This window comes from Triticum dicoccoides, chromosome 7A (genome assembly GCF_002162155.2).
Source record: "Triticum dicoccoides isolate Atlit2015 ecotype Zavitan chromosome 7A, WEW_v2.0, whole genome shotgun sequence".
Lineage (NCBI taxonomy): Eukaryota > Viridiplantae > Streptophyta > Magnoliopsida > Poales > Poaceae > Triticum > Triticum dicoccoides.
The window spans coordinates 711,370,688-711,394,992 of record NC_041392.1 but is presented as its reverse complement, the minus strand read 5'-3'; the positions used below and the strand labels follow the sequence as shown (position 1 = coordinate 711,394,992).

Below are 24,305 nucleotides of genomic sequence, written 5' to 3'. Positions count from 1 at the left end.
CGATCGGCTTCAGGTAGCAGCAGTAGCCAAGGAATCGCTCGATCGGGTTCAGTTAACAGCCATCGATCGATCGCTCGGGTTCAGTAACGCGTAGCCTGCAGTGCAATCGCTCGGGTTCAGTTAGAGCCCAACGCCTCGCTCGGGTTCAGTTAGAGCCAACGCCTCGCACACACGTGCATACGTGTACAAGAGAAACGCGCATCGCTCGGCCCCCGACCTCCCACCGTAACCGGGAACTCCCCGAAATTTTCCTCCCCCTCGCTTCTACCACGGTTTTTTCCGTCATGGACGGCCCAAAGAATGTCATGCAGCTGCGTCTCCGGCCCGCCCAGGACAAAAATCCCATTTTCTGTCATGATTTTTTGTCATAGAAGTAGGAGCCCACCACATCTATGATGATACCGGGTTTTGTCACAATTATCGTCATAGAAGTGTCATATGTATGACAGAAAAAAATTCATCCGACCCAAAATGTCACGGATGTGTCTTTTTTTAGTGTAGTTAATGGACAATATAGAATTTGAATTTCTCATGAGAAGAGATACCACATAGAGACTAGATAATCTTGAAATATCAATACTAGATGGTATTACTCATGTACACACATATATAGGATTGTGAGGTGCACAAAGTACATCACTCCCCCATAATGGGATATTCCATTAATCTCTCACAAGAGCCAACTAAGAAAAGAACAAGATGCAAAAGGCTCAATGCATGACACACACGTACATGATGGGCAAACCAACACACACATACTTAATTGCTCAAGATAATCAAGTTAGAAGCACAACATATACAAACACATGCAAGGAACAAAACCAAACATGCAGAGGGGTAAGTAACTATCAATGTAAACACTTTAAGCACGAGTTACCGCATGGAGAAACATTGGATATAAGATAGAAACTTGATAATTCGAATAACTTGGCTTGAGACAATTAGAATGATGAAGTCCCCTTAATTCTTCATAAAGTAGCCAAGTCTCCAATGCCCTCCAACAACACCTATTGATCAAGTTTGAGCTTGTTGGTCCCCAACCAAGTTGGGTCCTAAGAGGTTAGTCACAATAGGCTTGGCTACCAAAATGGTTCTCTTCTTGACACCACTTTGAGTACCAACAACTTTGGCAAACACATTGCCAACCTTATCCTTCCCAAGAGAATAGATATCATCAATAATAATTAGGTTGGATAAGTTACCACTAGTGCATGAAGAGGCGAGGTGACCTTTCTCACGACATAAGTAGCAACGTCTACTCTTCACTTTCTTCTCACTTGATTTCTCAACTTGAGAAGCATTAGCTTGAGAATTCTTGGGAAGAGGACTTTCTTCAACTTGTGGTTGAGCATGAGATCGAACTTGTGGCCGCTTCCCTTGTTGCTTGTCACTAATGGCCTTCTTCTTCAATGGGCAAGATCTAACATGATGCCCTTCTACTTTGCACTTGAAGCAAACAATCTTGGCCGAATTCTTGACTTGTTCTTGGCCCTTCTTTTTGTTAATCTTGGACTTCTTCTTCTTCTTCTTCTTCTTCTTCTTGGAGTTGAATCCAAGTCCACCTTTGTCATTGGGGGATTTTTGCACACTCAAGATATTGTTGAGTGTGAATTTCCCTTCATGACTCTTTTCCAAGTCTTTCTTCAAAGAAGTGACTTGGGCCTGGAGCTCTTTGATTTCCTCTACATGGTTAGTCTCAACACAAGTACTAGAGGAAGTATAAGCTTCATTGTTAGAGCAACAAGGCAAGGGAAGCAATTCATCACAAGATGTACCAACATTGTGAGTAGATGAATTACAAGGACTAGCACATGTCAACATAGCATTTTGACTAGAAGTAGTGCTAGTATCCACATGAGGCTCACTAGATGTTACCTTAGCAATCATGGCCTCATGAGCTATCTTTAGCACATTATGGGATACTAGAAGATCATCATGAGAGCTTGAGAGCTTTTCATGACTTTCTTCCAATTTCCCATAATTGCTAGATAGCAACTCAAGTTGAGCCCGTAGCTCAACATTCTCCTTTAAAATGGATGCTTCACAAGTAATAGAGTTAGTAGCACAAGCATCATCATTAACAACAAGAGGAGATGACAACTTGGAAATATCTTTTAAATAAGAAGCTTCAAGTTGAGCATGAGACTCGGTGAGTTTGATGAGCTCACCCTTAATGACCCTTGAGCCATTTTTGAGGTGCTCAAAATCCTCAAGGAGTCTAGCATGAGCAACTTCAAGCTTAGAATTTTTAGTTTCAAAATCATTGGCCACCACAAGAGCTCTATCACGAGATTCCCTCACTCTAGATAATTCTAGAGCAAAAGTCTCCTCAAGAGATTCCTTGGTGGTTTGTTCAAGTTCAAGAGCTTGAGAGAGGTCCGCAATCTCATTAGCGTAATCACGCTCATGACCTTCCATTTTATCAATGGTGACCTCATGCTCCTCAAGACGAGATTCCAACTCATCAATATATTTCTTGCCCTCAGTAGCAATAGACATGATTTCCATGAAATTGGAACGAGCAATTTTATTCTTAAGAAGAGCTTTAAAAATCATTTCCCCCTTAATTTTTAAGGAGGCAACATCATCATTCTCTTCATCATAATCAACATCATCATCACTCTTGCCATCATCAATATCATCACAAGATATATTGGGATTCAAAGTGGGAGATACCTTTGAAGCCTTGGCCATAAGGCAAAATGCAATAGAGGATGATTTAGGATCCCTTGAAGCACCATCCAAGACCACATCTTGTTCCATGGAGTGTTGGGTTTCCTCTACATTGTTAGCACAACAACTCGAGGAAATACATGCATTTTCATCATGGCAACAAGATATAGCAAGCATATCATCATGAGATTTAGTCAAGCAATTTCTACATGATATGCAAGGACTATCAACACAAGCATGTGAAACATTTCGAGTGCTCGAAGTGCTAAAGTCCAAAGATGAAGCATTGCAATAAGAAAGTGATGAAGGATTATCAACAATGAGCCCATTATCATCATTGCAATGAACACCACTACTCACCATGTCATTACCTTGTGGAAAACCACACGTAGGTGAAGTAGAAGAAGTTGAGAACACAACACGGCCGGAGGTGGAGGGAGAACAATCATCCCCACAAAACTTGGACACGCCATATTTATCTTGAAGCTTTGTCGACAACTCATGAGCATCCCGGAACGGCATGGTTGAAATATAACTACATTGCTCAAAGCATCGAAAAGCACATTAGAAGCTTGAGCATTGAGATAAGAGTTTTTCTCATCCTCTAAAGGTAATCTTAGGGGATCCTTTGGAGGAGAAAAACCCATATCTACAATTCACTCTAAATTTGGGTCCATGACCCTAAAGACATTAAGCATGCGAATTACCCAAACATCAAAATTTATTCCATCGAAACTAAGAGTGTCAAAGAATCCTAATCCCATAGTCGACATATTTACTCTCTAGGTGGTTAAGCCTAACAAAGAGAGACGAGACTCTGATACCAATTGAAAGATCGTGGATGTCACCTAGAGGGGGGGTGAATAGGCGCTTTAAAATAATTACGTTTTAGGCTTGAACAAATGCAGAATAAACCTAGCGATTAATTTGTCAAACACAAAACGTACAACAACTAGGCTCACCTATGTGCACCAACAACTTATACTAAGGAGATAAACAACTATGTGATAGCAAGATATATGACAAGAAACAATATGGCTATCACAAAGTAAAGTGCATAAGTAAAGGGCTCGGGTAAGAGATAACCGAGGCACGCGGAGACGATGATGTATCCCGACACCCTTGCGGATGCTAATCTCCGTTTGGAGCGGTGTGGAGGCACAATGCTCCCCAAGAAGCCACTAGGGCCACCGTAATCTCCTCACTCCCTCGCACAATGCAAGATGTCGTGATTCCACTAAGGGACCCTTGAGGGCGGTCACCAAACCCGTACAAATGGCAACCCTTGGGGACGGTCACCGAACCCGTACACTTTGGCAACCCTTGGGGGTGGTCACCGGTACCCATCAAATTGCTCGGGGCGATCTCCACAACCTAATTGGAGACCCCGATGCTTGCCCGAAGCTTTACACCACAATGATTGAGCTCTGAACACCACCAACCATCTAGGGCGCCCAAGCACCCAAGAGGAACAAGCTCAAAGGTACCAAGCACCCAAGAGTAATAAGCTTCTCAACTTGTAACTTCCATGTATCACGTGGAGAACTCAAACCGATGCACCAAATGCAATGGCAAGGGCACCCGGAGTGCCCAAGTCCTTCTCTCTCAAATCCCACCGAAGCAACTAATGCTAGGGAGGAAAATGAGAGGAAGAACAAGAAGGAGAACACCAAGAACTCCAAGATCTAGATCCAAGGGGTTCCCCTCACCTAGAGGAGAAAGTGATTGGTGGAAACGTGGATCTAGATCTCCTCTCTCTTTTCCCTCAAAAACTAGCAAGAATCCATGGAGGGATTGAGAGTTAGCAAGCTCGAAGAAGGTCAACAATGAGGGAAGAACACGAGCTCAAAGGATAAGGTTCATTGGGGAAGAAGACCCCCTTTTATAGGTGGGGAAAAATCCAACCGTTATGCTCACAGCCCGCACCGAGCGGTACTACCGCTAGGGCGGTAGTAGCCCTTTGAAACACAATAGCGAGGAGGCAAAAAGCCAGAAGAACCGTCGGAGCGGTAGTACCGCTTGACCTCACGGTACTACCGCTAGGGGTAGCGGTACTACTGCTAAGGGTAGTGGTACTACTGCTTGCGAGCGGTACTAAAAAATTACATCCGTGCCTACCACCGCTGGACTTGTGACGAGTTTTTGGTCCTGAGCAGAAGTAGCCACGGAAGTAGCCGCGGTAGTACTGCTCCAAGCGGTAGTACCGCTCCCAAGAGCGGTAGTAAAAAATTACATCCGCTCCTGTTCGCGGTAGTACCGCAACAGCCTTTTCAGAACACCAAAACTGACACAACTTCTGCAAACGAACTCTGAATTCGACGAAACCAAGTTTGTTGTAAAGCTAGCGACAAGGGCTAACACAATATTGATAGAAATACCAATAAGAAGCAAATTAATAAACGCCCAAAAGAAAATGGTGAGAACCCTTCCTCGGATAAGAGCGGTAAAACCTCCAACACCGAAAACATCATAGAAGACGCATGCAAACTTCATTTTCGATTAACTCAAGCTTGTCGTCAAGATGACCATAAGCTCTAAGACTCACAAAGAGAACCAAACAAGAATCAAGAAACATGATGCAAGGATGCAATGGTTTGAGCTCTCGACGAACGATACGATCAAGCTACTCAGTTGAGAGCCCCCTTGATAGTACGGCTTCGATCCTATAACCCGGTCTCCCAACTACCACCATGAGAACGGTAAAATAGAAAACCTATCAAGGGCAAACCTTTGCCTTGCACATGATCCACTTGAGCTAGATGATGATGATCTTGTCCTCCTCAAGATGGACCACATTTCTTGATTGCGTTGGGTCGATGGAGATGTGACGCCCCAAGGCCGAAGCTTCAGATTTCTTCGAGGGTTTCTGTGATTCATCGTGTGATTTGTTTGGTTCGTTGCATTCATCATTGCTTCATGTGCATTGCATCATGTCATCATGCAACCGGTTCTAAAGCTCAACTAAATAAGTTGCATGGATCTTCGGTCCATTTAAACCGAGGAAATTCACGTGGTGATTCTCTTTACAACATATACCCCAATATTAGGGAGCTATAAAATTATATTCCAATAATTTGGAATCACCCATAAACACACTTGCAAATATTCCCCATGTCTTTTCTACTTCAAGTTTGACTTCAAAACCTTGCCCGCATCTCTCTTCCCTTTTGCCGAGGTTCCTCCAAAAATTTCAACGTTTTTGGAAACTTCAAAAACCAAGTCCTAGTTCAAACCCATTTGAATTAAATTCAAACGAGTTTGAATTTAAACTTTCGGTCATGCCCACTTCCATTTTTTTCCTGGTTCAAGCTCATTTTCGAGAGCCCGGGAACATTATCCGCATGCCAAAGTCCCTTCTCTAACCTTTTTCCTTTCTCTCTTTCCTTTCTTCCTATTTTTTTACTGTTTGGGTAAATAAGAGAGAAGGAGAAGAGAGCCCAGCAGCCCAGCCAGGCCTCTGGCCACTTCCTTCACTACCGGGCCGGCCTCTAAGGCCCAGCCACGCCCCGCTGTAAACCCTAGCCTCGATGCCCGTCTCTCGCCATCTCCCTCTCGATCCCTCCTGCTCGTTCCCACCGCCGCCAGAGGCACGCATCGCACCAGGGGCCTCGATCCCACTCACCCTCTCCCCTCGAACCTCTTCCCCGATCCCATCCTCCAGCGCCGCCAGCCTCCCTGTCCCATCCTCCCGATCCGCTTCCCCGCGTCGATGCCTCGCCGCCGCTGGACTTCGCTTCGTCTGCGCCTCCCCAAGCCGCGCCCGTCGCCCGGCATGGCCCGCGAGGCCATCAGCATCGCCATGCCCCTGCTGCCTCCCTTCCTTGGCGACCTCGACCTCCATGCCTCGCCGGCCTTCCTCAGCAAACGGCCGCCGCACCTCCGCCTAGCCTCCTCTGAACGCTGCCGGCCGAGCTCAAAGCTCCACTGCTGCACCTCGTCGCCGGAGTTCTGCTTCCTCTACCTCGCTGCTCGTCCCGGCCGCGTTGACTACGTCCTTTGCTTCGACCCACAGCGCCGTTCGTCTCCTCTCTGCTTCGTTGCGGGATGCAGCCTGCGCCAAGTCCCAGCGAGCCCTTGCTCCTTCCTCGCTGCCCGCAAGACCGAGGCATGACCGAGACGCCGTGAGCGTCAAGTTCTTCCACGAAGCCTGAACGACTACAGGCCGGGACGCCAAGTCCAACGACCACTGAACAGGGAACATCACCAAGTACCTCGACGTGTTTTTTTGCCAAGTACCGCGACACTCAGATCAGTCAAAGTTCATCTACAAAAACGTGTATGCCTGTTGTCGAGACCATAAAGTACCTCTTCGCGAGTACCACTACCATCGCGTGGATCCGCCAAGACCGTGGAGTAAACGAACAAGTACCCCTACGCGCGAAGACGCCAAGACCGTTTCGGGATTCACCAAGTACCACTACGGCCGAAGACCTCGACGTCCAACGCCTAAAATGATCACTGAACCAGAGATAACGCCAAGTACTAAGTCAACGAAAACCGCCAAGTTCGTCTTCCGCCGTCTCCGAACTCACCAAGTACCACGACGATACGAGAACAACTACCGTCAACCCTCAAAGCCTCCGTGGACGTCAAGTCCCTCGCCGTGATCCCAAGCATCTACGGAAATTGTGCAACTAAGAACGTGAACGACTACCGCCGCCAAGATCACAAGTACCTCTACTGTCGTCATGTACCCCTACTTCCACTACCGAACGTCCCGAGAACGTCTACTTCCCTTACACCGCATCGAACTTAAACCCCTCCGATAACGCACGCTTTGAAGGTATAACCTCGAGACGACCGCCCGTGAACTAATGCATGTGTGATGTATGAGATGGCCGTGCTTGCTCCGTGCTCGAATTGTCGGTGCACGTTGCCCCTCTTTTGCCTTGTCACCATCGTTGACTCATGGGACACCCGGTATCCGGGAGCGCCCCATCGTCTTTTGCACGCATCCGCACCCTTGCTTCCTTTGCACCGGTATCTCCGTGAGCTACCGGAACCGATATGTTGCCCTGGTACCATTTTCGAAATCATCGTCGTGGTCCCTTTCCTTTCCACCATGGTGACAACTGCTTCATAATGCTCTTGTCAACTTTTAATAAAAATTGCATAATCTTGAACATGTCCTCCGCATCATGATAATAACATTTAAATGTTAACTTGTTGTTGCACCAAATTGCTAATGCATATGGGGATTTACCGGATTCGTTATTTGTTATATCCGCCCCTATTTAAATTGTTTAGATAGTATAGTTTTGTTATGCTTCACCTCTTGCCATGTTAACCAACATTTAAATTTGTTGAGTACCTAACTGGGAGAGAACTAAATAATTAATGTGGTGTTCCGTCAATATGCAACTCGTTGCATATTGAGCTCCACTTAATTTGTAGGATTGTTTGTGCTCTTTGCCATGCCATGCCTCTTTAATCCGGACATGCATCATACTTGTTTGCGCCCCGTGACATGCTTATGTGTTGGTTGTTTACTATGTTGTTTGCTTCTTTTCCGGTGTTGCTTCTTCGAGTTAGTTCCGATAACGTCGCGTTTGTGAGGATCCGTTCGACTACGTCCGTTTGTCTTCTTCATGGACTCGTTCTTCTTCCTTGCGGATCTCAGGCAAGATGACCATACCCTCGAAATCACTTCTATCTTTGCTTGCTAGTTGCTCGCTCTTTTGCTATGTCTATGCTGCGATACCTACCACTTGCTTATCATGCCTCCCATATTGTTAAACCAAGCCTCTAACCCACCTTGTCCTAGCAAACCGTTGTTTGGCTATGTTACCGCTTTGCTCAGCCCCTCTTATAGCGTTGTTAGTTGCAGGTGAAGATTGGAGTTTGTTCCATGTTGGAACATGGATATGTTGGGATATCACAATATCTCTTATTTAATTAATGCATCTATATACTTGGTAAAGGGTGGAAGGCTCGGCCTTATGCCTGGTGTTTTGTTCCACTCTTGCCGCCCTAGTTTCCGTCATATCGGTGTTATGTTCCCGAATTTTGCGTTCCTTACGCGGTTGAGTTATAATGGGAACCCCTTGACAGTTCGCCTTGAATAAAACTCCTCCAGCAATGACCAACATTGGTTTTACCATTTGCCACCTAGCCTTTTCTTTCCCTTGGGTTCTGCAGACTCAAGGGCCCTCTTTATTTTAACCCCCCCCCCCCCGGGCCAGTGCTCCTCTGAGTGTTGGTCGAACTGGGCAGCCTGCGGGGCCACCTCGGGGAAACTCGAGGGTTGGTTTTACTCGTAGCTTGACCTATCTGAGTGTGCCATGAGAACGAGATATGTGCAGCTCCTATCGGGATTTGTCGGCACATTCGGGCGGTGTTGCTGGACTTGTTTTACCATTGTCGAGGATGTCTTGTAACCAGGATTCCGAGCCTGGTCGGGTCTTCCCGCTAGAAGGAATATCCTTCGTTGACCGTGAGAGCTTGTGATGGGCTAAGTTGGGACACCCCTGCAGGGATTTGAACTTTCGAAAGCCGTGCCCGCGGTTATGGGCAGATGGGAATTTGTTAATGTCCGATTGTAGAAAACCTAAAGTTGATCTTAATTAAAATACATCAACCGCGTGTGTAACCGTGATGGTCTCTTTCCGGCGGAGTCCGAAAAGTGAACACGGTGTTGGAGTTATGCTTGACGTAGGTTGTTCTAGGATCACTTCTTGATCATAGTTGTTCGACCGTGCTTTGCCTTCTCTTCCCGCTCTCATTTGCGTATGTTAGCCACCATATATGCTAGTCGCTTGCTGCAGCTTCACGTCATACATTTTACCCTTCCTATAAGCTTAAATAGTCTTGATCGCGAGGGTGTAAGATTGTTGAGTCCCTGTGACTCACAGATACTTCCAAAACCAGTTTGCAGGTGCCGATGATACTGTGCAGATGACGCAACCAAGCTCAAGGAGGAGCTCGTTGAAGATCTTGTCTTTTATGTTGTTTCGTACTAGTTGATCAGTAGTGGAGCCCAGTTGGGGTCGATCGGGGATCTGTGTAGCATTTGGGGTAGTCTTTTTTTATTTTGGTTCTGTAGTCGGACCTTAATTGTATTTGGATGATGTAATGCTTTACTCATGTAATTGTGTGAAGTGGCGATTGTAAGCCAACTATGTATCTTTTTCCCTTATGTATTACATGGGTTGTGTGAAGATTACCTCACTTGCGACATTGCTTTCAATGCGGTTATGCCTCTAAGTCGTGCTACGATACGTGGGAGATATAGCCGCATCGAGAGCGTTACAGGAGACTAGATGATTGCTCCCCCATACTCCACTATGGGTGAGCCACTCTTTGATACATCTTCACAAGTCCATTGACACCATAATGGATGGCAAGCTTCAAGCACTGGATCTCTTCGTGATTCTCCACTTGAACTTGCACACGGCAATCTTGATGACGATCACCACTTGATGTCATCCTTCCCATGGGTTGTATGATATCATCCTCTTGACGCAAGCCCATGGACACGTACCATACCATGGGATCACTTGATCCCTCTCGATACATCTTCTACTCTTTGTGAGTTGATCAACTTGATTCACTCTTGACTTAGTCTTGATCAACCTTGAATCTTTCCAACTCCCTTCGTTTGGATGATGTCTTGAAGGTAAACATGAATGATCACACAATCTTCTTCTTAAAGACATGCTTGCAATAAGCTCAACACTCACATGACCAATCTTTGGATAATTCCTTAATAGCACATTGATCAACCCATAAACTCCTTGAAACCAACACATGGACTTCAAGAAATGCCTATGAAAAAATCCTTCAAATATAACTCAATGCAACCATTAGTCCATACAGAATGTCATCAATTACCAAAACCACACATGGGGGCATCGCATGTCCTTTCGCTGGTGCCTTTGCTCCGGTTTGTAGTTTAGGTTAGGGTTTCTTAGTCCTCGCAGGTGCGGTGCTCGGGCGGATGGCTGCACTACTTCTTCGAGTTTATCTTCCGGGCATTGATCCTTCTCGTGTTTGTTCATCTGGACGTAGTCGACAGAGCTCTGACGTAGATTCATGCCTTCTCTTTGTTTGTGGCGATATTTGATGTCAGGTGCCTCAGATCTATGCAAGGGTTTCAACGGTGACGACAGCGGCTCCAGGGCGTTGGTACTAGGGGCACGTGCACGATGACTTCCCGGCTATAATCGACAAGGTCAAACCGGCTCCGAAGGGGAGCGGCGACAGCGGCGTGTCGGCGGCTCATTCGATTGTTTGGGGTATTGGAATCTCAATGTAATTTTTACTATATTCGAGATGCTTTGTACTTCCGCTGAAATTTGATAATAGATCTAGATCATTTTTCGCAAAAAAAAAAGTATGGTCATCTACATCTATACTGTATTTAATAAAAACATTAATCAAGCAATTATATCCTACCTAATATTAGTGCATAATTTACTTATTTTAGGGGTGTGCGTAATTTACGTTTGCCCGATATTAATGTGCAACGGTGTAACTCAAAAGGAAAGGGACGATGGGTCTGCGAGGCCTATGCAAAACGGGTGCATTCGGTTTATTCGGTAGCATCTGACCCCTCTGTTCTCCATCCGACGGCTCAGATCCCACGGGTGCATTCGGTTTATCAGCTCTCCGGTTGTTCGAGCAGTAGCAGCTAATCCCAGTCTAGTCCCCTCCCGAGCGACACATCCAGCTCCACCATCACTCCCCTCCCCTCCCTCCCGACCTCGCCGCCGCCGCCGCGCCTGCGACCCGCCCTCGCCCTCCGCCACCCCACACCAGCCGAGTCGGGCCTCTCCCCCTCCCCCACAACCCCGAGCTCCTCCCCGAACACGAGCTCGTCCTCTGCCTCGGCGACCCAAAGGTGAGCATGCATGCGCTGGTGGATGTGGTGGTTAGGCAGATCTTCGGATTACCGAATGATATCACTCGCCTGCATAGGCCTCTAACCCGCATTTTAGACACGGGGATTTCCTGGTGCATCGAACACCTGGTGTTGCTTCCTGTCGTAATGGTCTCAGCACGTGATGCCTAAGATCTGGAAGTTCGTGGTGTGGTTCCCCCCTCCAGATTCCCTTTGCGCTTCTTGTAGTTGTGAAATATGATTGCCAGCTCTTGGTGTCCTGCTATTTTCCGTAGTATTCGTTCAGATTTGAAATGACGATTTTGGCATGTATTTTGTCGTTAGGATTTTATCTGACTGTCCTGGAAGTTCGATTGGTTTTTAATGGCAAGCCGGGGACGTAATTTGTATTAAGAATTGTTTTCTCTTAGGATGACTTTAGTGGTGGCTTATATTGTTTGCAAGCTTGTCGTTTGTTACGCCCTCCGTCCCATAATGTAAAAGCGTTTTTGACACCACACTAGTGTAAAAAATGCTCTTATATTATAAGACGGACGGATTACGTACTACCTCCGTTTCTAACTATAAGATGTTTTGGATATTGCAGTTTTGACTACACGTGGATTAAAATGAGTGAATATACACGCTAAAACGCGTCTACGATGCATACGAATCTGAGAAAATAGATAGAGAAAAGCTAAAACACCTTATATTTAGGAACGGCGGAAGTACTTTTTTTCAGTTTTCTATGCTAATCGAGTAAATTGCTATATAGTATATACGATATATTAAAATCTTATTTTCAGAGTTGTGTCGACACGTCTAAGTTCATGTTTTGTTATTTGATTGGTGCTATAATTGCACTCCATTGTTACTTAGGCAAGGGTATTATTCTTCTCTACTAGGAGCACTACAAATCCTGATATCATTATCTATGACCCTAACTCAAAGAGTTTATTTTTGAGGGGATAACTAAGAGCTTTTGGATCGCCTCGTGCATACATCTATATATACACGTCTATATCTATATCTATGCTTGCTAATGTAAAAAGAGTGAGTCGCGGAGATCCAGTAAATCTCACTCATTCAACCACATATATCCAACGGTCTACGCCGCGCAGGTGTTTAACATGTTTAGCACCCTCTACTAGTTGATATCATGTCTAATATCAACGCCAACATTAATCAAGTAATTATATCCTACCTAATATTAATGTGTAATTTAATTCTTGCACAATACTAATGTGCAATACAATTAATATCTTACCTAATATTAATGTGCATTGCACACACACAATTACTGGTGTAACGGAAAAGGAAAGGGATGATCGGTTTGCGAGGCCTATGCAAAATGTACCTGCAGCCCATCTCCTGGTAGCATCTGATCCCTCTATTCTCTATCCGGTGGCTCAGATCCCATGGGTGCATTCGGTGCATCAGTTCTCCGGTTCGAGTAGCTAACCCTAGTCCCCTCCCGAGCAACAATAACACATCCAGATCCACCACCATTCCCCTCCCTCCCACAGGACCCTAGCCGCCGCCACGCCTGCGACGCCCTCCGCCGCCCCCACCAGCCAGGCTTCTTCTCTTCCTCCCCGACCCCGTGTTCCTTCTCTGCCTCCCCGAACACGAGCTCGTCCTCTGCCTCGGCGACCCAAAGGTGAGCATGCGCTGGTGGACGTGGTTGTTAGGCAGATCTTCCGAGTATTGAATGATGTGTCTCAGCTGCATAGGCCTCTAACCCGCATTTTAGAGACGGGGATTTCTTGGTGAATTGAACACTTGGTATTGCTTCTTGTCTTAATGGTCTAAGCATGTGAAGATGCCTAAGATCTAGAAGTTCGTGATCTGGTTTCCCCCTCCAAATTCCTTATATGCTTCTTGTAGTTGTAAATTAGGATTATCAGCTCTTGATGTTCTGCTATTTCCGTAGTACTGGTTCAAATTTGAAATGATGATTTTTGACATTATTTATTGTAAAGATTTATCTAATTGTATTGGAAGTTTGATTAGGGACGTAATTTTGTTTTGAGAACTGTTCTGTTTTTAGAATAACTGAGTAGTGGCTGACATTGCTTGCAAGCTTGTTGTTTGCTACTTACTTTTTTAGTTCTCTATGCTAATCGACTAAATCACTATATACAATATATTAAAATCTTATTTTCAGAGTTGTGTCGACGTGTCCAAGTTCATGTTTTGTTGGTAGTGTAATTGTACTCCATTGTTACTTGGGCAAGGGTATTATTCTTCTCTACTACTACAAGTCCTGATATCCTTTTTAGTGTTCCATGATGTTGACTGAAGTAAAAATACATTTATGATTCTGTTTCCTGTAGGTTATCAAAAAACCCTTCTCGGAAATGGAATACAGTTCAGATGACGATTCGGATATTAGCGATTCTGAGATTGACGAGTATGGAGCCAAAATTCAGGCCCGCCTGCTTTCAGGAGATTTAAAGTTCAGGAATGGTGATAGTTACAGCTGCCCATTCTGTACTGGCAGGAAGAATAAAGATTACAACATGCAAAGCCTTCTTCAGCATTCCTCAGGAGTAGGTGCAGCACCTAATCGACCGGCAAAAGATAAAGCATCGCACCGTGCCCTTGCCAAGCATTTGAAGAATGGCGTTGCTAAACCTTCTGACCCACAGCAGGCACAGCAAATTGCTGTAGAGCCGCAGCAGCCGCAGCAAATTGCTGTAGAGCCGCAGCCTCTTCCAAACAGACATGAGAAGTTTGTGTGGCCCTGGATGGGAGTTCTAGTTAATGTACCTACTGAATGGAAGGACGGGCGTCAAGTCGGAGAAAGTGGAAATCGTTTGAAGGGGGAATTATCGCAATTTTGCCCACTGAAGGTTATTCCATTATGGAATTTTCGAGGTCATACAGGGAATGCTATTGTTGAGTTTGCAAAAAACTGGAATGGTTTCAGAAATGCACTTGCGTTTGAAAAGTACTTTGAGGCAGGAGGTTGTGGCAGAAGGGACTGGAAGCAAAACATGAATCAAGGGTCAAAGCTTTGTGGATGGGTCGCAAGGGCTGAAGATTACAATTTTCCGGGGCTAATTGGGGACCACTTAAGGAAAAATGCTGACTTGAAAACTATCGATGATCTTGAGAATGAAGGAACGCGTAAAAATAATAAACTTGTAGCTAATTTAGCTAACCAAATTGAGGTCAAGAATAAGTATTTACAGGAGCTTGAACTTAGATACAATGAGACAACTGTGTCACTTGAGAAAATGATGGGGCAAAGGGAACAACGTCTCCAGGCATATAATGAAGGTTTGTGTTAATTTTGGATGGTTATCTTTTTTATATTGTACATGTGTCAAGATGCATGTTCTTCTGTCATCAGCATCTTCATGTTTTCAGTTATTATGATTATTCACCAAAACTTGTTACTACTAGAAATTCGGAAGATGCAGCAGCTAGCTCGCAGACATTCTGAAAAGATCATCGATGAGAACCAAAATCTGCGTTCAGAACTGGAGTCGAAGATGAGTGAACTAAATGCAAGATCCAAAGAGCTTGATGACCTTGCTGCAAAAAGTTCTCATGACAAAAGTAATCTTGAGCAGGAGAAGCAGAAGGTCTGCGATTTTCTTGGCTCTGCGTCTCATCTATTTTTGCACCATCTTTAAATCTCTTGAAGTAGACTCAAGTGGCCCCAGTAACCCCGATATGCAGTGTTGAGCTTTTAGTGGGTGCATCAGACCAATAAATATGAATTCATGAAGATCACTCATAATACTAGTTCACAAGATTATCGGTCTGACATCATTTTACATACTATACTAAGGCATGAAAGTGTACAAGATTAGGCCCTGTTGCTTAGAAATATGCGTGCAACTTATGTATTTTTTTTGCTTGAATTCAGAATGCTATTAAATCAAACCATCTTAAGTTGGCAACAGCGGAACAACAGAGAGCTGATGAGGATGTGGTGAAGCTTGTGAGAGATCAGAAGGTATACGCGTCCTTGTTCTTTTTGTGTGCTGTGATGGTTCGGTTTTTTGAACGACATGTCTTGTATGTTAGTCTTACTCTATGGAAACTGCAGAGAGAGAAAGTTGCTGCTTTAAACAAGATCCTGGAGTTAGAACAGCAGTTGGAAGCAAAACAAACGCTTGAATTGGAAATACAGCAGCTGAAGGGCAAATTGGAAGTGATGAAGCATATGCCAGGTCATGAAGATTCAGTCTCGAAGGATAAAATCAATGAACTTAGTGAGGAGCTGCAAGATAAGATGGATGAACTGGATGCTATGGAGTCACTTAACCAAACTCTGGTTATTAAAGAAAGCAAAAGCAATACTGAGATGCAAGAAGCTCGGAAGGAGCTGGAAAATGTATGTTTATTTTAAAAAGTCGTCAAACTGCGATGCGTACAGTGCTATGTTGCTTCAGCGATGTGATTTACCTATTTAATTCTTCAGATCTTATGGATTATTCATCTTTTCATCTACTGCATGTTCCACAGGGCTTGCTTAATCTTCCAGGTGGCCGAGCACATATAGGGATCAAGAGAATGGGCGAGCTTGATCTGAAAGCAGTTTCAAATGTTCTCGGACAGAAGTTGTCGAAAGAGGATGCAGAAGTTACTGCTGCCATCCTTTGTTCAAAGTGGGAAGCCGAAATAAAGAATCCAGAATGGCACCCTTTTAGGGCTGTCATGGTTGATGGAAAGGAAATGGTATGGATCTTCATTTGTAAGAAACCACTGCTTGTACTACCTCCGTCCTGGTTTATTGGCCCCCTTTGTATTCCGTTTCAAATTTTGACCATAGATTAAACGAATAAAATGTTCATGCATGTCACCAAAAATTATATCATTGAAAACTATGTTCAAATATGAATCCAACGATATAATTTATGTTGACATGCATTAACATTTTGTTAGTTAAATCTTTGGTCAAAATTTGGCACAAATTACTAAGGGGACCTATAAACCAGGACGGAGGTAGTACATGCTTGGGTAGCTTACTATATATATACTGTTTCATATAGCAGCCATTTGATTATACATGTTTAGAGTCTCATTAACTGGGTTATCTTGTTTTACTTGTAACAATTAATGGTGCATGCTTGCTGCGTTTTAGGAAAGAATCAATGCTGACGACGCAAAGCTTCGAGAATTAAAAGATGAGCATGGCGAAGAAATATATTCGTTGGTGACCAAGGCGCTGCGTGAGTACAATGTTAACAGCACCAGGTATCCCGTAGGAGAGCTGTGGAACTTCAGGGAAGAACGGAAGGCGTCTCTCAAGGAAGCTGTCCAGGTGGTCCTGAGACAGTGGCGAGCCAACAGGAGGAAGCGTTGATTGAGCCCAATCAATGTCGCTTCTTTCCTCCTGGCCTGGACATCAGCATTATTGTTGTTTGATAAATCTCTAGGGACCATCTACCCCATGTTGGACACAAATCGAATAAGAAATAATCCTGTTGTTGCAGTAGTAGTATCATTAGTGAAGTCTCTATCCATCTGTGTAGACAAGCTTGAATAAAGACTTGCAGTAGTATCAGCACCTGCAAGCACGCCATCGACCCGATCATCGGCGTCTGTTGGTAAGCGCCGCTGTATGCTTTGTTGTCTTAAGTTGCTGATAGTAATTCAGAGGAGTGTTTGTTTGTTGTCTGAATTAATGATGATGGCATCCTGTATAAGTGTAGATGTAGGAATGCACATTGTATGCATGACGAGTAAGCTTACTTGTGAGCAAGCTTGTCTGAACTGGGCCTAGATGCATTGATGCAGGAAGTGTGCTCACGGTTCTAGGAAGGTCAACATACTTTTGGGTACTTTGCTATAGTTGAAACCTACTCACTCGCCCGTGTTTGGGCTTCGACCATCAACAAAGATCTTGGTTGTAACTTGCTGGTACTATGGTTGGAGCATAGGAAACATTGTAATGAGGAGCATGAGCTCGGTTTAGACCGTCGTGAGATAGGTTAGTTTTACCCTACTGATGACAGTGTCGCTCAGGCCCCGGAGCAGTCTGCAGTGGCTATACGAGCACTTGCCGCAAACCTCATGGCGGCCTCAAGTGCACACCCCAGGGCAAGGAAAGAAAACTGGGTTCCACCTTTACAGGAATTTTTCAAAGTATAAATGTTGATGCCTCATTCGATGAGGACAATCTCCAGGGTACTGCTGGTGCAGTGATCAGAGACAGCAAGCGGAGATTCATTGCTGCCAGAAACTCAAAAATCGTTGATGCATACGATGTTCTATCTGGAGAAGCAATGACACTGAGGGGAGGTCTCCACTCAAAGTACATCATTTTCTTTTGAAGGAAAGTAAACACATCATTCAACACCTCAAATCATGTTGAAAGCACAAACAGGCAGGAAAGCAACTTGTACTACAACCCAATCCCACATGCTTTGGCTTAGGACATTTTGTAGTTGTACAGTGTAACCTGCCATCAGACAAATAACCTTCACCAACTGCTACTGATTCAAACCTCAGTGAGCACATGTATTTTGGGTTTGGATCAAATTAATACTAGTTCAACAACCTTTATACCAATAAAATTAGCAACAGAGGACCCCCAAAGAATAGTTGCTTTGTTGCATCTATACCCATCTGGACCAATATCATTCGCACAGGATGCACGACTACAACAGCTGAATATTGACAAAGTTACACAGCTACATTTTTACAACAGGAGGCCGAATAGTTACAGCGGGCACTCAATGACTAACCTAGAGCTTGTGTACACTCCGACTCCCGATGCCTGGTAGCAACAACCAGGCAAAACAGCTGGGACTGGGATCACATGTGCCACAATGCGATCGCCGGAACCTAAACCACATGTACAGGTGCGCTTTCCTCCCCAACCTCGCTACCGATCAGCAGGTGCAGCAATCTATGTTAGGACACGGCCATCGCCGTATCTTTGTTATTGTGCTAGCTAGCTCTCCATTGCGCTCTCGGCGTCGTCGAGCACGTCCGCGCTTTCATCAAGAAGGTTGTCGCACAACTCCAGGAGCTCGTCGGCCAGCGGAGGGATGTGAGGATGCCGCGTCTCGTTGTACATGTGCGCATTGTCTGCTATCTGCGCCACGTCATTCCTGAATTCATACCTGTTTTTGTACTCCATCTTCCTCGCCTTGTCCCTGATGGTACCCAGATCCATTGGGCGCTGGATTACGTCGTAGTAATCGGGAGCGACTTTCTTTGTCACTGGTTTAAGAAACAGCAATGATATAGCAGTCTGGTTCCGCAAGTGATCAACTATCTTTTCCAATATGTTGGAGAGCTCAACCTGCATCAGGATGCAAACAAGTTCAGTTCACCTTTCAACAGATAAAACAAGTTCAGTTCAAATTTCAAATTCCTAGTCTAGCAAAGAAACAAACATCAATTGGCTCTGTTTGGTCTTTCAAACAAGCTGTGGCATCCCTATCTGGTGCGTGTAGAGAATGCTACTAGGAACTGGTTGAAAAACTAAATGATGTACGATGTTGAAGGCAATGATTAAAATGAGAAAATTGAGAATATAAAATAAAATAGATGACGTATGATGATCCAAGTGATTTCCTATACTACTGTGGTTTCATCTCTTCACAGATAAACATGTTAATGAGTTGAGGTCATACATTTGAGTGAGACTGTTTCGTTGAGAAAGATATGAATAATTGCCAGAAGAAGAAAACACAAGGACTTCCATACAATTATTGGTAATCCCTTATATTTCTGTAATTAATTGAAGTGTGGCTACAAGTAACTCATAAAGCGGAATCGGTAAAATGGTCGTAGACAAACATTAAAACAATGAACATTTCACAAAACATGAGTGAAAACAAGTACCTCTCCTCCTCTGCGTCGCTTCGCTGATGGAGCATAATCTGTCATATCAGCTGGAGTACGTCTTTTTGATGCTCGATCTCTTTCAGGTACCTTTCTGTCATTTCTGTATGGCCTGTGATCAAGAATGTCAGCATCTCGAAAATCATGTTTTTTCTTTTTCTTGCTTTTCTTCTTTGCCTTCTGGAGCTCTTCCTCCCGGCTATAAATCCTAGCTTCAATTAGCCTCTGTTCCTGTCTCTCTCGCTGCTCTTTAAACGCTCTCCAGGATTCATCACCTCCCATTACTTCTTTGCTTTTCCTGTTACCATCCCGACCCAACCTATCATGTGAGGAATTCATCTGGCTGGGCTCTCCAGCATACCAACCGTCATCATCTCTGCTGTTCTTCTCAAAACTTGACAATTCAGCAATTTTCCTTATCTTTCTAGGCTCCTGACCACTCCTAACTTCAATAGCTCTTAGCTGGTCTACATGTCCTTTAGGCTGCTTGATGATGACCTTCTTACGAGGTACATCCTTCTCTACTTCAGCAGGAGGCCGTATCACAACTGATGGCTTAGGAGTATCAGGAGGATAATCTTCAGTCTTAGGCTTACTGTATATTTTAATCTTGCTAACCTTTCCAGTAGATCTCAAATCTGTAGAATCCGTTGTAAGTTTATCAGAAACCAAAGAACCTGCCACTGACATATTCCGTTCCAAGGACTTCTCACGTGCCCCACATCTGAATTTTACTGGTTTGATCTTTTCAATGCTTTCTTGCCCTTCAGTTTCAGGAACATCAGAAGAAACCTTGGCTACCAACCTCCTGCCCAGTGTCTTCGTTTGACCATGACTTGCTACATCAAGAGGATTAGGTCTGTAGGAAATCGCATCCATTTCCGAGGTTTCTGGATCCTCCCCATACTTGGGGCACAATTTGTTGGTCCGCATATGTCCAAGCTATAATAGCAATTTGACACACAAAGTCAGGAGGGAATTCAGAACATGTGAGTAACTGAATGTAGTATGATGCCTTACCTGACCGCAAGCTCCACATACAAGACTGTCCCCCCTTGCTCCTTGCCTCTTCTCCTTAAAATAAGAAAAGACAAGCCACATAAGAATAAAGAAGAGGAGATATGATCATTGCTATAAATGCTACTCTTATTTCAAGTCAATAAGTTGAAAACATGAACCATAGGTTCCTTGACACAAGAATTCAATTTGGTTAGTCTAAGTAGCTATCTGGAAGCCAAAAAAAAAAACCCTACAACAGTATTACCGTCACTAAATAGTCACAAGAATTACAAACATGGCACCGCACTAACTCATCAGCTAGTCATTGTGCAGTCTAGTAAATAGAACATCATCAGTATAAACTTACTGCACCTTTAGATGTCACTGCCTGTCTGCCTAGCAAAATGAACTGATCCAGACCCATTAATATTTACTTAGTGTGTGGATGAATTTACAGTACTAAATAGGATAGCTCTGAAAAATTGACCAGATTAATAAAGGTAAACCGGATTTCAAACATTGGTTTGGTATCCATTGTGAAGTTTGCTTATGATGTAAAGGCATCAAAAGTACCTCGAGTCTTTAAAAAACATTTGGAAAAAGAAGCAAATTTGTAATTGACTAAAATAAGAAGACAAGCTTCCCAAAATATCTAACTTTTCAATAATTTACCATATTTCATTCCAAATTTTGTTATATATTTTGTGAGAAAATTGCAGAAACCACCAACTATTGGGGTCGGTTTTGCACAGAACACCTACTCTACAGGTTTGTTGCACAAGACACCACCTATCGGTGTAATCTGTTGCAGCTAGTTCTAATCCATCGTTTTGGCTTGGGTGACAAGATTCCTGGTAGGTCGGTCCCGCTTGTAAGTGTGCATGTGACAAGGAAAAGGCCACATCAGCTGGTCAATTTTTTTAATGGGCCAACTAAATCTGCCAATATCCCGCAAACCTGTGGTCCAAATGAGCTAAAAAAGTTCCAGGTCAGTACTGAGTACATGTATTACTAACTGGATTCTTTTGTATCTTATTTAAATTTAAATTCGAATTTTGAACCAAAAACTTGAATGAGCCAACACATACTAACAATTTCAACCAAACCGGTGTGCACTTACAAGCGGTACACACCCGTCAGGATTCATGTCAACTGAGCCAAACGTTGGATTAGAGCTAGCTGCAATAGATTACACAAATAGGTGGTGTTTTATGCAACAAACCAGTAGAGTAGGTGCTCTGTGCAAAATCGACCCCAATAGTTGTAATATGCTCTATATTTTGTTTAGGAACAAGCCCAATTTATAAACCAACAAACTCTGGCAAAAAAAAAACATGCTGCTGTTTTCACAGTATAATTGGCAGTCTGGATTGTCGACTGTTATGCTAGAGTGACAATATCAACCATATTAGAGCCACTACAACAACATATGGTGTCGGTGCAAGTTCCTTGGTGTGCAAGATCATGCACAGTATCAATAATCAAATATGCAAAGAGGCAAAAAAAAAAGGAAAACTAATAACAGAAGACAAAATAATGTACATTTAAATACAACTTGCCACAAAATCTCAGTAGGAACTACACATGTGAAAGTCAATGCTCTCCAGCTGGGATATAATACCAGTTCATAAATAACAATCATGCTCTAAACTTACCTTTAAACCATCCTTTCCTTGAACATTTTTCTTTTTAACCAGAATGATATCGTTTGCATCAACTGCCAGCTTGGTTTTCAGTTTGGAGGATAAGCCACCTTCAGTAAAAGAACTGTCAACCTGCACGCAGTCATATGAGTCTATTAGAGCTCGTTTCTGCTAGTATGGCAGCAAAAATGAATCAGCAACAACCATGACTAGATTTTGAACTTCAGATGAGCTTCTGATACCTCTTTCGCTCCTCTTGGCGTGCTCTCCTTTGGCGTCAATGCCTTAAACTGCTTCGTTTTATTGGCACCCTGATTCGTCGTATCCACAGGTTGTTTCTTCCTCTTCGGGTCATTGCCACTCTCTGCACATAATAGTCCGTTAATCAAAATTACTAACTTGGTATGTGGAAAGCAAAGTTATGGAAGTAGCAATCAACAACCTTCGAGCAATTTTTTTACTAGAGCAGCTTCTGCTTGATCATCTTGAATTTCCTCGTTAAACTGAGCTTGGGTAGGGCACCTTCTCATTTTGAGCCCTCTCATTCCGTCTGCTTTATCGCTTCTCAGGTCTGCAGTACCAACATCTTCATCGTCAAATTCTTCAGCATCCAGCAAGTTCTCAAGATCCCCGGCAAACGAGTCCAAATCACTATGGGCTTCTGTATCACTGCCATTGTCATCACCGTCTATAGCAGAAAGCGACTGAATTTGTCTGTCCCAAATTTCCTGACATTTCTCTTTAGTTTGCTGTTGAAGCTGCATGAAAGACATCCTTTGTCCACGTGCAAACTTGCTAACTGGAATTTCATCAATTGTAATTCCTGACGCTGCTTGCTCACTTGAAAGCTTCCTCACCATAGCAATACGATGCCACCTTGTTAATTTATCAATTTGCTCGTCTGGAACTCCGAATTTGAGAAGCAACTATTTACAACAATATCAATGGCAAGCATTAGTGATCAGTGTAAAAAAGACAGAAAAAAAGGCATGACACATATATAAAAATAGGTCAGATTTTCATTTATGTTCAATCACATGAGAGAGGTACGTCTCACTTGTCTGCCATAGCCAATGGCATTTTGGGCCAACTATATTTCTTATGTTAATGTATGGAGGTAATTATTCCTTTCTCTGCAGGGATCGACATGTAACTTTCTTCATAAACCAGTCAATAAAATAACCCTTTGAAAGGCTGCCAATGCACATTTATGTTCTCACTGATACATGTTCCATGATCCTAAGTCATGTTAACGTCTGGACCCCCTGGCAATGTTAGTGTGTGTAGTACTGCTAAATCATTGGGTTTGATGGTACCTCTCGGGCGGCATCCATGCTTAACCTGCGGAGGTCAGCATCTGTTCCAGTAACAGTGGTACCTTTGGCTGCAGCTGACTTTTTCTTATGAGATGAATTGGAGACAGGTGCTTTTGGAGTTACTCGCACATAGCTAAATCCTAGTCCACGGCCAGATGGATCACCAACACCAGTAATTTCTAGTCTTTCAATATTCTCTCTGTCCTGCATACACCCAAGAAAATTAGATTAGAGCAGTTGAATTCACACAGCAATAGACAAGGAACACTAATAATGTACTATACTTTCATTTATTAAAAGAAGGAGCAGACAAACTTGCACTTAAACATACATACATGAACCATCTAACTAGAGCTGCCACTGGTACAGGCAAGAAATATAATACTCATCTGTAGCACCCAGATCATAAAAGAAAAACTCTCTGAACACCCATCTGTAAGGATAGAGTTTGTCATGGTGTTGCTGTGGTGTATACCGCTCGAGGTCACAGGGGAGAAGTCTGATCCCTCCATCCCTCCATCCCACTCTCCCATCTCCTTATTTCCCTTTTTATGCCCTCACCATCTCTTTTCAACTCTACCCTGTACCCACTAGGTATGACTGTACCCGCTCAGCATAACAGCTTTAGTGGGCAAATCTGAATAACATGCAGCAGTGGAAGACTATATGCTTGCACACAAAATAACTTGTATACCTAGAATCAAAATCTCTGATACTGGCCACTAATTTGATGAATCTTACACCATCAAAATCAAGTAATGTGAAATGGCTGGCTCTGCGCATACACAAATTTAATGCATCTCTACACATACATACCGAATACATCCCACAGCCTCCTCTATCAAGTTCTAGAGATCTGTTAGTGCTTGACTTTAAGTGGGGCGCCCGCCCCTGCTCCTAGCCTGACCTAGTTCCCGCCGCCATCGAACTCCTCGCCGGTAGCCCGCCCTCCATCCTCCCCATGTCGACCTCTGGCACGAATTCCCAGCGGGCACCGTTGGCTGGAGACAGACGACGAGAGCTCCAGTGCGCGCTCATATC

The 24,305-nt window shown here is 43.9% G+C and overlaps 2 protein-coding genes across 3 annotated transcripts in view; one reads left to right on the top strand and one right to left on the bottom strand.

Moving 5' to 3' along the window:
- Nucleotides 1–11,371: 11,371 nt before the first annotated feature.
- Nucleotides 11,372–17,136, top strand: LOC119332571 (protein INVOLVED IN DE NOVO 2-like). Of its 2 annotated transcripts, none has more exons than XM_037605749.1 (7): nt 11,372–11,512; nt 13,828–14,776; nt 14,903–15,084; nt 15,372–15,461; nt 15,555–15,842; nt 15,974–16,186; nt 16,593–17,136. In XM_037605749.1, exons 2-7 carry the CDS (start codon nt 13,852–13,854, stop codon nt 16,812–16,814), a joined length of 1,920 nt encoding a protein of 639 aa, XP_037461646.1. In that variant the 5' UTR covers nt 11,372–11,512; nt 13,828–13,851; the 3' UTR covers nt 16,815–17,136. The 2 variants fall into 2 exon arrangements, with proteins under 2 accessions (XP_037461646.1, XP_037461648.1); XM_037605751.1 differs by lacking the exon at nt 11,372–11,512 and adding an exon at nt 13,032–13,151.
- An 812-nt stretch (nt 17,137–17,948) lies between these two features.
- Nucleotides 17,949–24,305, bottom strand: part of LOC119330054 (transcription initiation factor TFIID subunit 1-like) — a 17,855-nt gene continuing 11,498 nt past the window's right edge. Inside the window, exons 15-21 of the mRNA XM_037603161.1 lie at nt 23,265–23,468; nt 22,391–22,874; nt 22,191–22,312; nt 21,961–22,080; nt 20,327–20,380; nt 19,307–20,248; nt 17,949–18,761 (exon numbers count right to left, since the gene is read on the bottom strand). Of these exons, the coding sequence (XP_037459058.1) occupies nt 18,408–18,761; nt 19,307–20,248; nt 20,327–20,380; nt 21,961–22,080; nt 22,191–22,312; nt 22,391–22,874; nt 23,265–23,468 (2,280 nt within the window). The 3' untranslated portion in view covers nt 17,949–18,407. The remainder of the gene's footprint in view (nt 18,762–19,306; nt 20,249–20,326; nt 20,381–21,960; nt 22,081–22,190; nt 22,313–22,390; nt 22,875–23,264; nt 23,469–24,305) is intronic.

Excerpts from the sequence above, each read along its gene's own strand:
- LOC119332571 (XM_037605749.1), top strand. The coding sequence starts at position 13,852 with ATGGAATACAGTTCAGATGACGATTCGGATATTAGCGATTCTGAGATT. Across the intron at positions 14,777-14,902 it reads TCTCCAGGCATATAATGAAG|AAATTCGGAAGATGCAGCAG; the intron begins GTTTGTGTTAAT and ends TGTTACTACTAG. Across the intron at positions 15,462-15,554 it reads AGCTTGTGAGAGATCAGAAG|AGAGAGAAAGTTGCTGCTTT; the intron begins GTATACGCGTCC and ends TGGAAACTGCAG.